We start from the raw sequence: 13585 nt of genomic DNA on the forward strand, positions 1-13585 counted from the left end.
CGATAATAATTATAGATTAGTTTCTATCCCTTCCACTTGGATCACTATGTCTGGTGGCAAGCTTAATGAAGTTCCTGTTTGTTTAAACTGTACTGCCATGGCCACAGTCGAGTAACATGAAGTTGTTCATACAGATAACAGAGGAAATATTTTGGATTAAAAACTATGGAGATGATATAATTCACTGGATGAATGAACAGCTAGTCTGTGTAGCCACAAGGAAAAAGCACTAACTTCTCATGCCTGTTGGTAGTGCTGAGTTCCATGGTACTGATTTGGATATCCTGAAATAATCCCTGACCTTGCAGACATCAGTTCTCACTGCTCATGCTTTGTAGGTACATATCAACTTTTATAGAGGCAATATTAAATTTTACTCATGGTTCTACTATATGGGAGCAGGATGCTCCATTCTTGTGACACAGGGTAGTAGTTTCAAAGTATTTTCTACTCAACCCTTAATACCTTTTGGGCAGGTTCTTACTGATAAAGCCTATTTCCTCCCCACATTTGGTATGGAAGCTTTTCAAGTTGTATCTAACTTGTAATCATGATGAATTTCCTCTTAGAAAGATGTAAGTGAAAAAGCAGGATTTGTAGATAGTTTCTCTGGAGTTTTGCATTTAGGTCTTGGTGTTTCTCCGAGGAAAATTTTGGGAGATGACTGTATTTGCGTCAAGTCTGAGAGCTGAGTAAGGTTCACCTGAGGGGATATATTTGAAATATGGCCAGCGATTCATCTCTTGCCGCAAGCTGTCAGCATTTGATAGTCTGAAGTTCAGATACTTTTCTTCTGAGTTCAGGAAATTCACGTTTCCCCTTCCTATGCCACTTGAAGATAATATTTTTGGAAAAGGTGGAAGGTCTTTTTCCCCAACTTGAGAGAAAGTCAAGTAGTTTATAAATCAAGTCATGTGACTGTTTAGTGGGAGATGTTTATTCTGTCCATAAATTTAGGGAGATTATCAGTATCACAAAGTCAAAGAAGAAATTCAGGGAGAAAAGCAGTAGCTGGTTTGCTCAGATGGATGAGAAAATTATTGTGCAATTCTGGAAAAACAAACAAACAATATTTCATAACTTGGTAGATGTGGCAGGGGGGTTGGAACTATATGATCATTGGGGTCTCTTCCAGCCCTGAACATTCTATGATTCTATGAATCAACTGGTTTCAGTTAATTTCTGGAAGAGTGATGATTGTTGACTTGCATGGTTTCCAAAGAAAGGGAGATGGGTCATATGGGGTGCAGCTGCTAATTGCACCCTTTAAATAATAGCAGCTGTTGATCAGGTTCCCAGAGTCAAGCCTGTTGTCACATCATCAACACAACCTCTGTTTAAAGTTCCAAGGCAGAACAATTTCTTGGCAAAGTCGTGATAAAAGTTGCTGGTTAATTCTGTTCAATCAGAATTTAACACTTTAGTATGTTAAGAAACTGAATCAGATCTACTGCCCTTCTAGCCCAGCAATGACATGAGTCATACATTTCAGGGAAACTATGAGGAGACAAGTGTTGGGCAGCAGGTGTAACTCTTATAAACAGATGCTACAAATCATTAGTATGATATTGTAGGATAACATAAGAAATAAAGAAAAACCTAAAGACATAATATCTCAGGTGTAAAGGGTTTGAAGGCAATGTAGAAAAGTGGAAAAAAAGGCAGTATCATGGGAGGAGACAACGGCAGCGGTTGGTCTACAAAAACAGGAAGTGCAGCACCAGTTTTACAAACTCTATTACAATGTGTAGTAATTACAGAGGACACATGTAAAATGATTATTCATGGACTGACAGAGTGATGTAAGTTATCTTATCACCATAAATTTTCCGAAGAGCATTAGAGACAGACCTTTGCTGTCCTTCAGGAGATAGTCATAGGAGTTGGAATATCCCAGGCAGTTAGTCAACTGCCTTATAAATATACAAGAGGAACTGAGTCGACATATATACAAGAGTTGCTGACACAGTTTTTGTGGGTTCTTGCCAGTACAGAATCATTCATATTAACATCTTTCCACTTTGAATACTGAAAGAATTATGAAAAGCGAAGCAAAAAATTGTTTGGCACATCTATCGTGAAAGATAGCTCCCAGAATGAACACTTTCGACATCAAAGAGCATTTAAAGCCATTCTGATATCAAAAAGGAAGAGAAAAATAACAGTTGTATTTGTAGATAAAACTTTAATTTTTAAGTCGATCATCTAATTTCCTTGGTGTCTAAATGTGTTATCAGGATTTCTGTAAGCATTTCAATGCATTTACTTATTTGGATAATGAGACTTTATTCTATCAAGAATTCATTCTACAAGACTAAGGTTAATCAAAAGAAGACACTTCAGATCTTTGCCTAAAGAAATTACCATGAAGCAGCTTTTGTTACTTGTTATATATAAAAAAAGTCTGAGGTCAGCCTACATTTCCTTGCTCTTTGAGGCTGTGTATTGTCTTATCTCAGCTACCTCCAGATTGCGCTATCAGTTGACAAAACTGGTTTGGCTTTTGGGGGGCTTTTAGGTTGGTTTTTTTATCAAAGTCAAAACTGCCCAACTGTTGTATTCGAATTTTCATGAATTCCTCTCACTTAACACTTGCTGAGAACAACTTTTGGATATAGATCAAAATTTCAATGCAGATAAATGTTCTGAAAAATGGAGCTGATAACATTAAATAGGATCTTAATCATCTTCAGTAGAGGGAAGGTGATAGTGTCTTATCATCCAGCCAGTATAAGATGGTGGATGGAGAAATTGAGATACACAGTGCCACTTAGCCACTGCTTTATTTTCTAAGCATACTTACATAAATCTGTACCAAACCCAAAAGGCACTTACTTAACAGTAGTTTGAATTACCAGACAGAGACATAAGAAGTTTTACAAAATTGGTAATTGCATGGATTCACCACTAGATTGATGCTTTGGAAGGAATGTTGAATTGGAACCTAAAATTAAACAATTAGACTGATTTCATAAGTTGCTGTAAGGAGGCGGTTACTGTATAAAATGGATATTTAGGTAATGCAATATTGGCAGTATGCCCAGGATATAAAATGATGCATAAAGCTATGTTGCAGTAAAGTATTACTGTCAAGAAACACTGCCCCTTTCAGGATATATTTCTACCTCTAATTTAATTGATATGCATCTGTCATGCATGTCACAGAATCTGAGGAAGAGTCAATTACAGTTAACAAGGCTGCTGTAATTAGTATTAATCAATAGAGTGCTTCTTAGAACATGACTTCCTATGTTTGCACGTCTGAATTGACATATTTACCAGATTAAGCCTAAATAGTGAGGCATATGTCTTTAAATATCACAAAAGTAAATCCATTACAGCAGTACTGAAGGGCACTACTGGAACGGACTGGATTTAACAAGAATGGAGTTAAGATCTGGCCATGGCTTTATTTTGTGTTACCAGAGCTTGCTCTGAAGAAAATTAACATCAAATAATATTCCTGCGCAGTAGACCAGGTGTGCATTGACATTTTTATTCTCCATCTTTAAATGTCTGTTCAGGTTTTCAAAAAGCTCTAGTGATGTGTACATCATCTGCTGCTCAGTGACATTATGCACAGTGGAAACCAGGTTCTGCCTAGAAGCACTGTGGGAGTTCTTACTCCAGACCCGGTCTGAAAACCCACGCGATGTTCACCAGTGGGGCTCTACTGCCCAGGTTCTGAAGCTCTGAACTTTAATTTGCTGGTTTCTACATTAAATCCTCATATAACCATTTCTTATCTGGTTTGACTTGGTGATAAATGCTCTGGGCCTATTATTAACAAAGTAATTTGATATTTCCTTTTGTAGCATCGTATATCAGGAAAATGGATTCTAAAATATTGAATCTTGTAAACTTTTTGTGAATTAGAATTCAGTGTCTAGAACAGGCTTATTTTCAAGATTGATTCTTTCATTTCACTATTCCTTACATAGTAAACCAGAAATCCTGGCTGCTGTAGGGAAGTCATTGAGAACGTTACAGCAGTCATGGCTTTTTATTTTAAAGAGAATTTGAAGCTTTACAGTAGCTTGGGGTTATTGGTCGTTTGCAGAACTTGCTTAACTTGCTTTTATTTTCTTCCTGCTGATCACAGGAAGTCAGTGATACACGCCTTTAGCACAGAATGATGTAAAGGCTCTTTAGCTGTTCTTGGAGCTGCAGAAGGCAGCTTGACAAACAGCTCTGAGTTTAACGGTACATGCTGAGAACTGAAATGTGTGCAGAAACAATGCAGAGCTGTTTTTTTCCCTAATGCATGCATGCTGGGATAAGCCAGATGTTCCAGACACTTTTTTGGGATGATAGGCAGTCTGAGTGCTACTATGATCAGTATAATAATTAAGATAGTCTGGGAGAATCACATGCATTCAGCTCTGTGTGACTAGAGTCTTATTGCCAGTTTTGTAGCAAAAGTGCTCATGTTTTATTTCTTCCTTCCTGGTTTTTGCACAAAGAAGCAAAACTGTGGGAACTGTCAAGAATGACAATTACTTTCCTCAGAGTTTGATTTCCTTTCTGAATTGCTGAGTAAATTCTGTCTTTGCTTTTTTTTTAAGTATCTGTAATATGGAAAACCTTTCTCTGCCTTACAGGTATGAGAAATCACCCTGAGGATGATTATGGGGAATCTAGCTGCTCAGAGAAGCCAGTAAAAAGTCTTTCTAGCTCCTGTAACGTCAAACTGATTCTGCCCCATTGTGGTGATTGTAAGATAAGATTATTTTCCACTTGTACTGTACCACAACTGTACACATGAAGGCTTGAGCTGACAAGTATGTAGCTTCAGTAGCAATGTCCAGTGATCTATTTCTTCACAATACTCTTCAGACACAGTTCTTTAAACTACTCTTCATTTTTCTATAGGCAGTTCAAAGGGAAAAGGCATTTTATTATGCAAGGGGAAATAGGGGGAATAGTGTTGAGAAACTTTCTTTTTTGTTAATAACATCAAGAGTTTTTATATTTCCATATTCACTCAGTAATCAAGAACTTCAAAATAAACCTGAGTCTGAAGAAAAAAAGGCCCAAAACAGTGTTAGACTAGAACTATGTCCTTGAATTCTATAAAAATACCTTTTCAAACCTGAAATCAATTTAAAAAACTGGTTGAGCTTATTCCTGAAATAATACACTGCATCTTGACCCAAGCATCCATCTCTGTAGAACAATTGAGCAGTTGAGCTGGGGTACAAGCATCTCTGTTACCTGTAGACCTGCCTTGGGCTCCAGTCAGGCTGTGTGTCAGGGGAGGGCCTGAATTTTGCATTGAACCCACTGCAGCAGTGAGGGCTGATGTATTTGCACTGGCCTGTGACTCCTGCTTCAGCAACTCCACCACTTGCTTCCAAATGTTTAGGCTACCTTGTTTGTTTGAGTTCTTTAAATTGATAGTTATATTAGGATGCTCTACAGCAAAGCAAATATGAGACTGTCTTTATCCAAACACGCAGGATGCTTTAATAGGTAATTTTTGCTGTATTAGAGCGTATTTAAATTACCTTATTCTGCAGTCTTCAAACAAATGAGTATGAACTACCAATGAAAGTCAGCAAATGAAGCTCTCATTAACCTTCAGTACCTTCATGTGTAAATTGTAGTTTGTGAAGTATTCCGGAGTCCTAGGACTCCAGAAAGTCACCACAGAGCTAAGACCGACTGCATCGTATCCTTTCAGCAAAAGCATTTAAGGCTTGTTTTTATTATTTCTCCAGGCTATCAAAAAAAGGTATTTTATTTCTGACTTTGTATATGTAGCCTGAAGACAAATTTAACAGCCATTTGGATTGATATGATTCAGCCTTTGTTAATAAATATTAGCTACAACTGCTGTTGTTGCTGCCATAATTTCAGTATTTATCATCCAAAACAACTCACCAAATAAAAATATGCCGACTCATCTGCCTCATAATACAAACACCAGCTCCTCCACTGCCGACAAAAGGATCAGTATGCAGCAGGCAGGGGTTGCACTCTGAAGACTCACCTCTGAGCCCTCCTCTCCGCTCTCTGGCTCAGGCCTTAGGCCCTGTCCTTTCCTTCTGCGCCTTCTCAGCAGGCTTCCTCTCTTTCCCTGCAAGAGAATGAGGACGGGGTTTTGGAGGATGGAGGAAAGCCTTGCATGACAGATGAGATCCGTCCTGCATAGAGGACACCGAAGGGAATGGGGGAAGTGAGAAAAAGGAAGGATTCACTTGTCCTTTTCCCTCCCTGTGTAATTTCTTGAGCTATACTACATCCTTCCCACTTCAGGCACTCCCCTTCTTCCCCATCCCTTTCCATTCCCTTGGAATCCTGTGCAGCAAAATCACTGCCAAGTATCAGGCTGCATGTCGGCTGTTCTTAACTTCTCCAGGAGAAGATGTTAGAGCTTTGTGACAGTAGAAAGCTGCAGTTAGGAATACATTCCATCTCCAACAGTATGATTTCATGCAATTGGATTTCCCACTGTATTAGGGCTCTGATGGCTTTTTTCCTTGGGGAGAACTGCACTGTCTTTTCCAAGTGAAATCTGTAAACCTTCCCTGTACTTTGTATTAAGGCTTTAAATTTGTACTTTTTCCATGCTGAAATACAAAGCTGTTCTCTAAACATTAACAGATATTTCAAGTGAGCATCCACTGTAGTTGCTATAAATCTTGTATAGAGTTATTTCCACTCCTCTGTGAGAGCTGAGTGCAGGGAAAAACTCAAAAGGCTGCTTTCATTTTTAGCTAAACCCAACAATATTGCAAGCGTCTTCAATGGGTTAAGCACGAGCTTGCAGAGCTAGAGAGGTAAGTGAAACCCCTGGCAACAAAGCCACTGTTTCACTTCATGTAACAAAATGCTTGGGATAAGGAACTTGTGAGTTAAGGAAGCGGAGGAAGAAATAATTCTTACAGGGAATTCAGTATGTGTGTATAGGACAGTATTTATCCTACAGGTATCCAGACCTTTTTCTGCATCTGAATAAATAACATATCTAGGTGGGATGAATATATTGCATTTGGCCCTGGAAGCGCTCATTAGCAGACTATTCCAGTCTCCTTAACAACTATTCCAGTATCTTCCACTTGTAAACAGCAAACAAATAGCAACCTCTGAATGTTTTCACACCATCTCTGCACTTCAGGTTTCTTTTGTTTTCTGTGGTTTACGTGATTTCTTTACCACTTCGGAGAAAACATTTCATCATGAAATCCTCATTCAGGGAAATTATTTATTTGGTTATCAGCTATTTAGAGAATTTTTGGGATAATTAGGCATTTCTACAGGATTTGTTTTGGGACCAAATCATCAGATCTACTTAGACCATATAGACCTTGTCCTTTCACTTCTACTTGTGTAAATCAGAAGTAGATCACTAAAATCCCCAGAGCTACATAAATGTGGAGCTGACTGGAAAGAAGTCTGATAGGTGCCAGTGACCTGAATTTCACAGAATTTGTGCTTTATAGTCTGTGACAGCATGACAAGACTTGTGCTTCCTGAGCCTCCCACGTGGCTGCTAGTCATGAAAGTGGCCTTTTAATAAAGAAGTGAAGTTTTCATTCGGGAACCAAGATAAGGCAATTTGTTTTCCATATACCAGGAAAATAACACTGCAGCTGCTCAAAAAAATTCCATATAAGGTTGCTGAAATTGCAGATAAGGGTCTACCACAGATAAGTCACTGTCAGTATTGTACCTGTGTGTGTAATTAGTTACACAAGGAAATTAATTCTGGCCATTTGTGCACATATCTAGAAATGCCAGGGCGGGGGGGAGGGGGGTGGTGGGTCCACACAGGCTATCAGAAATCCTTTAATAAGGTTGGCATTTCAAGCTAGCAACTACATTGTACTCCAGTGACAGTGATAACAATTCAGTCAAATACAAGGTTGTACATATGTATATGTGTGTAAATCTGTAGTAATCCCTCGTGTCCATATTTAAATACTGGTATCATTAATGAGGCAGGAGTAAAGATTTTTGTTTTCCTAATAAAATAAGTATTGGTAAAAATTTAAAAGTACTAAAAAGCATTGAAAGTAAAGCATGTGTTCTATTGCTAGCATCTGAATTACATTTAAAAAACAAATACCTTTCAAGTACTTTTATCAATGATTTTCTCCATCCGTATTTATACAGATATTCTTTGCTCTTCTCTAAATTGCTGCCAACTAATAATGAGTTACAATTTGCATAGCCTATGAGTAGTTAAATGTTTAACTCATATTTTTTCTTTTTCCCCCTATTTTAGAGCCATTTTAAAAACTCCCTACTACAGACCATTCTTTAATCAGATTAGATTATTCTGTATCTTTGAAAATTATTGCTCATTAATGCAAAAAAAAATTAGTGGTGCTGAAAGAAAGATCTCTGGAATACCATACCTCATGAACTAAAGCACATTTCATTCTAGTATGTCTAGCCTAACGTGCATAAATTCACAGCATCCAAGCCATATCTGATCAAAGGGAGAGTTGGAGCCATGATCCAAGGTGATGACCCATGATGTAGGGGTTCTTTGTGCATTTTTTGGGAAGGGAATGAATAATGGGGCTAGTTCTGCAGCGGTAGCGAACACTGGTAATACAGGGAATGAAAGGAAGCACCGTGTGAGCAAGGAGAATGGCTTTTTGTCAGAAGGGGGAGTGTGGGATGGTCCCAGTTGGGAAAGTGGATAAACCCTGATTTAGGAAACACTTTGCTTTAATTTTGGGAACAGTTCTGGAAAAATAAAGCCTCTACTAATTAAGAAATAAATAGAAATCACTCTAAAGAAATTCTTTCCCCTCCTTGTAGTTGCTAAAAGCACTAACAGAAAGCAGAGGGCTGTGAGAAGGCAGTCTCTGAGCCCTGCAGGGTGAATAATTTTTATAGCAGCAGGAAGGGTATTGCTGCTGTGTCAAAGTTCTCTTACTTGGTTGGGCACACGCCACTTCATTAGGCTGGCCACAGTATTTTCAGGGATGATCAGGTTGGTTCATTCATATTTAATAGTGCCTTAGCAGCAGCAATTTATTATGCAGGATTTTACTGAAGCTCTTCAGCCAGATGTTTTGCTGTAGTAAATGTACACTGGTGTCTTTTGAAGTCTGCTTCGAGAAAATAGGAATATTTCTAGATGGCATATTTTAATTTTTGTAGGTTCTTTAGATTTCAGTGTACTCTAAGGAGAATGAAGTTGTTTATAACACTGGGGAAAGCCCGTTACGGTCCTGTGCACTCAGCTACTCAATGGGGAGCTCCTACCTTTGCCCAATTTCAACAAGGTATATGTAGGATATTTCCCAGCTCTTAAGTGTAAGGGAACCATTGCACTACTTTTCACCAACAAAGTTGTCTTATTCAAGTGGTGACCATCCTTGATACAATTACAGATTTTTTTAGCAGACTCAATAACCAGGACAAGTAAAAGACTAGTATTTAATGCAAAAAAAAAGTTACTTGTCAAATTTGTATCATCCTAATTACTGTGGAGGGGACTAGACAGGAAAGCCTGTGTCAGTGAGAACTTTGTGTGGGCCCTTCATGTTGTGCTGCAGGCAGCTTTGTTTTCTGGTTTGAGCAGGGTTAACTGTGGCAACATCTTATTCAAAGCACCCACACCTCAGAACAGTGCAGTGGTGTTGTGGTTTAGCCCCAGCCGTAGCTGAGCGCCACACAGACACGCACCCACACCCTCCAAGGGAAATAAAGGGTGGGACGGGGAAGGGAGGGGGAGAAAAAAGTGGGAAGACAAAGGCAGAGCTGATGGGTTGGGATAAGGACAGTTTACTGGGACAGCACAGGGAGGGAGAAATAACAATGGCATTTAGAGCAAATACACAGAACCTGATACACGATGCAGCTTCTCACTTGGACCGTACAGCTCAGAGCTGACCCCAAGCTGGACCCTCCCCAAACTGTGTGTACCGGGGCACTTCGCCCTGACCAGCCACCTTTATGCTGAGTATGAGGTCAAGGTATGGAGTAGCCTTTGGTCAGTCTGGGTTACTTGTCCTGGCTGCGTCCCCTCCTAGCTCCCTGGGTGTCCCCTGCCTTCTTGTCAGCATGAGAAGCTAAAGTCCCTGACTGCTTGGCAACAACTAAAACAACAGTGTGTTACCAGCACTGTTCTCACCCTAAATCCCAAACCCAGCACTGCACCCTCTGCCAGAAAGAAAATTAACTCAATTCCTGCCAAACCCAGGACAACCAGCTGCCCAACCAGAAGCAGCTCCTTACCTTACCATTCTTTAATTTTCAGCTCTCTGGTCATTGCAATGATGGTTATGAAACTTCATGTACTGACACAATGGATTCCCTTTTGACTTCATATAGGCTGTAATACCTTCATGTACTTGATAGTTTGGAAAAAAATCTTTGTCATTAATAATCCTACTGTACGTTTTTGATGCTCCTGCAGCAGGCTGGTTCTCTTTTGGACATGATAACAGGCGGGATTGAGAGGAAAAGGTGGAAACATGGCCCTGCTGTGAGGAAAAAGTCTTTCTGACCTTAGGTTAGATAACTAGTCTTATTAGATGCAAGCAGGTGACAAAACTCCTGAGATACTTTAGAGGTACTGTGGTATCATCAATCCCTCCAACCTTATGAGTTATTATGAGGCCAACTCGATCACTTAGGGATTTTTTGCCTGCTTCAAGTGGCAAATCATCTATAGCGGAAATGGCATGGTAAATGGTAAGTGAGTCTGTATATCAGTACACCAGGGGGTCCATGAAGAAGGGAAGTTGCAAAATGTCCCTTGAACTTTTTTAACATTTTCTCAGAAATACAGGCTGTTAGTGTATACCTATGTGGTTACACAAGACCCAGCAGGCTTCCTGCCCCTGGTATCTGCAGCACGCATTTCAGTAGAAATCTTCTCTGAAGTCATATGTGATCAGATATCTTAGAGTACGCCTAAAGTAGCGTTACTAAGCCACAAACCTTCTACTTTCAAAAAATAAAGTTTGCTTTTGGGTTCTTCAGAAAGCATCTTCTTTCAGGTGCAGATTTCTGCATTATTAACAAATATGTGTTTTTGTAATTTCAAGATGAGAAACTGGGTTTAATGGTGGAAAAGCTTCTCCATCAGAAACCTTGGTTTAAAGTAACAAAACCAGTCTGAAGATACTACTTTTAATCCTGAATCACAAACTACTAAAAGATATGTTGGTTTCCAACACATTTTCAATATATTCTTAGAGGAATAACAAGTGTTGTAAATCAAGTTACCTAAAGCTGTAAGAAAACCGTCCTAAGGAAGTTTTCATGGCAGGTTCATCATTGTTTGTAAAATCTTCTACAGTCTGTTCCTCTGTGATTCTGTAGTCTATGTTGTAATATTTGTCCTCTACACTTCACAAACGCCCTTTCAGATCTTAACATTTTTGCAAACACTGAGATTCTGACACATTTTTACCTTCCTTCCTTTTAAATAAGAGCTTTGATCACAAATACGTGGCAGATGAAAATACACAATGAGAGCCTACGTGAACTGCTTTAAACATGATCTTCATTGTGAAATAACATTTAGTTAGAAATGGAAATTAATTTTCCATTTCCTTTTTTCCCGTTATAGAATGTGTGCTGTGGTTTACCTCTGAGTTTTTTCGCTGTAGATACTGCTATGTGAGTGTACCAAGGAAGTACAGCCTTCAGTCATGGTTAATACTATTTTTTTTCTTCTTCAGAGAGCAGGGGACGCAGTCGCAGGAGACACTGAAAGGTAATTACTTCTGTTATTCTGTATTTAAATATATGTGAATTAACTTACTTGTTTACTTTTAGAAATTTAGCTCCAGTATTTCCAGACTTTAGTGAGAAAGCCATTAATATAATTTAGTAAATGTCATAACTTGTTTGCTAACTCTATCAGACATAAATATATGTTACAAAGGTTTTACAAATACTTCAGATGTAAGTTTATTAAAAATTACTCAGAAAAAAAATGCTACTACAAAGTAGTAGATGTTTTCCCTCATCTTCTTTTTTTTTCCATCTGACATGGAGTATTTCAGAATCAGTCTGAGGATGAAAAGCATAATGCCTGTCTAGCCTTAGTTTTGGAAATAAAAGGCAGAATTTGTCAATGAACATCTACGTGCCAATTCAGCCAGTAGAAAAATTAGTTTATATTTGTGGCTTATCTTGTATAACTACTGAGAACGGGGACTTCAGTTTGTCCCTTGCATTTGAGTATGATCAGCTAATTCTGATGGACACACTAATGAATTTTGTCTTACTTTGCAGTTTATCTGATGAAGTATGTTCATATTCTAGTTGCATCCAAGAAGTCATATTGAAAGAATGTTAGAAGATACTTGGACATTGTAATTAAGCTTAACTGGAATCTGTTTTTATATGGATAATTATTCTTTTCCACATCTTTTCATCTCGTATGTGGCGTAAATCTATTTAAGAAGCTAAACCATGCTCTGAATATAAAGTTACATACAGTGTGCTTTCACAGGTCTAAAGGATTTATAGTTGATGATTTTCTTCGCTGAGGCACATCAGTGTCAGTGATTGATCACCAAACACAAGTCACCCAGTACCTAATTTTTCAGGATTGTCAGCACTGCAATCTCTACTCTCATCTGCTCAGAGATATTTTCGAGGGACATGTGACTTGTTGAAATGTGGGCAAATTTGTGGCTTAAAATCAGCTGAGATAAGCACTTGTAGAAGGTTTGAGCTGTGTATAGCTAGGCTTTGGGGAGCTGGAGACAAACTGTGTGGTTAGATTCACGTAGTTGTTGAACTAGAGTTTTCTTCATTAACTGTACAGTGGTCTGTGCAGTTTCTGTGGTGCAATTGCATCTCTTTGTTTGGAAAGAAAAAGAAAAAGACCCTTCTTGCACATAGGAGAATGTACCACAGGCTGCAGGGAGTATATACTGAAAACACCAGCACCTAAATGAGAAGTTTGAGACTACAGAACATTGCTATGAATACCTATCACCTTTAACTCTTGAAATGAGGACAATGCAAGCCTAGCAGCTATTTTTTAGCCTTGAGCAGAATAAAAGCCAGGTATTTCTATTTCTGCATCGCAGCTCTGGTTTCTTCCAAATGCTTTTGGCACTTCCACATCACACAGCCTAGCTCTGTGCCCAGGGAAGAGACTTTCACCACCCGTGCAGAGTCCCCACGCCCCTCTTTCACTGTGAGAGACTGTCCATTCCCACATGAAACTCTGCCCCTCTCAGACAGGTAACGCAGCAAATCTGAGCTCTGCTTTTACGCTAGAAAAGTAGAGCAGCCACAGGCAAGTTGTGTCGTGATTCAGGAAACTACACTGTGCAACTGGAGGTGGAATCAGTAAATGTGCGGAGTGTTCAGGGTTGTAGGACAGCAAACTGAATTAAATGCTTCCTGCAGAAGCAGCCGATTTATTTTCTGTTTTGCTGGAAGCAGCTTACCCTGTTTGTTGTCGTTTCACAAAGGAGAAGGTGTTAATGGGCCCCTAACAGGTGGTCCCTGCTGCACAGCTTTTTTGCAAACACACCCCCAGCTGTGTGCTCAGCAGTGTTCACCGTGTCCTGTTATCTTCATTTTACTTTAGGAAAAACTTTTCTGTAGTAATAGGAAAACTTGACACCTGTGGATTCCGACTATGCCT

At 39.1% G+C, this 13585-nt stretch overlaps 1 protein-coding gene across 1 annotated transcript in view; it reads left to right on the forward strand.

The window, feature by feature from the left end:
* Window positions 1-13585, forward strand: part of LOC311195834 (connector enhancer of kinase suppressor of ras 2-like) — a gene marked incomplete at its 5' end in the record, with an annotated part of 188889 nt that overhangs the window by 140682 nt on the left and 34622 nt on the right. The window contains one exon of the mRNA XM_084269273.1: window positions 11655-11689. Coding sequence (XP_084125399.1) covers window positions 11655-11689 — 35 coding nt within the window. The remainder of the gene's footprint in view (window positions 1-11654; window positions 11690-13585) is intronic.

This window comes from Gallinula chloropus, assembly GCF_964237585.1.
Source record: "Gallinula chloropus genome assembly, chromosome: 11".
In the NCBI taxonomy this organism is placed as follows: domain Eukaryota; kingdom Metazoa; phylum Chordata; class Aves; order Gruiformes; family Rallidae; genus Gallinula; species Gallinula chloropus.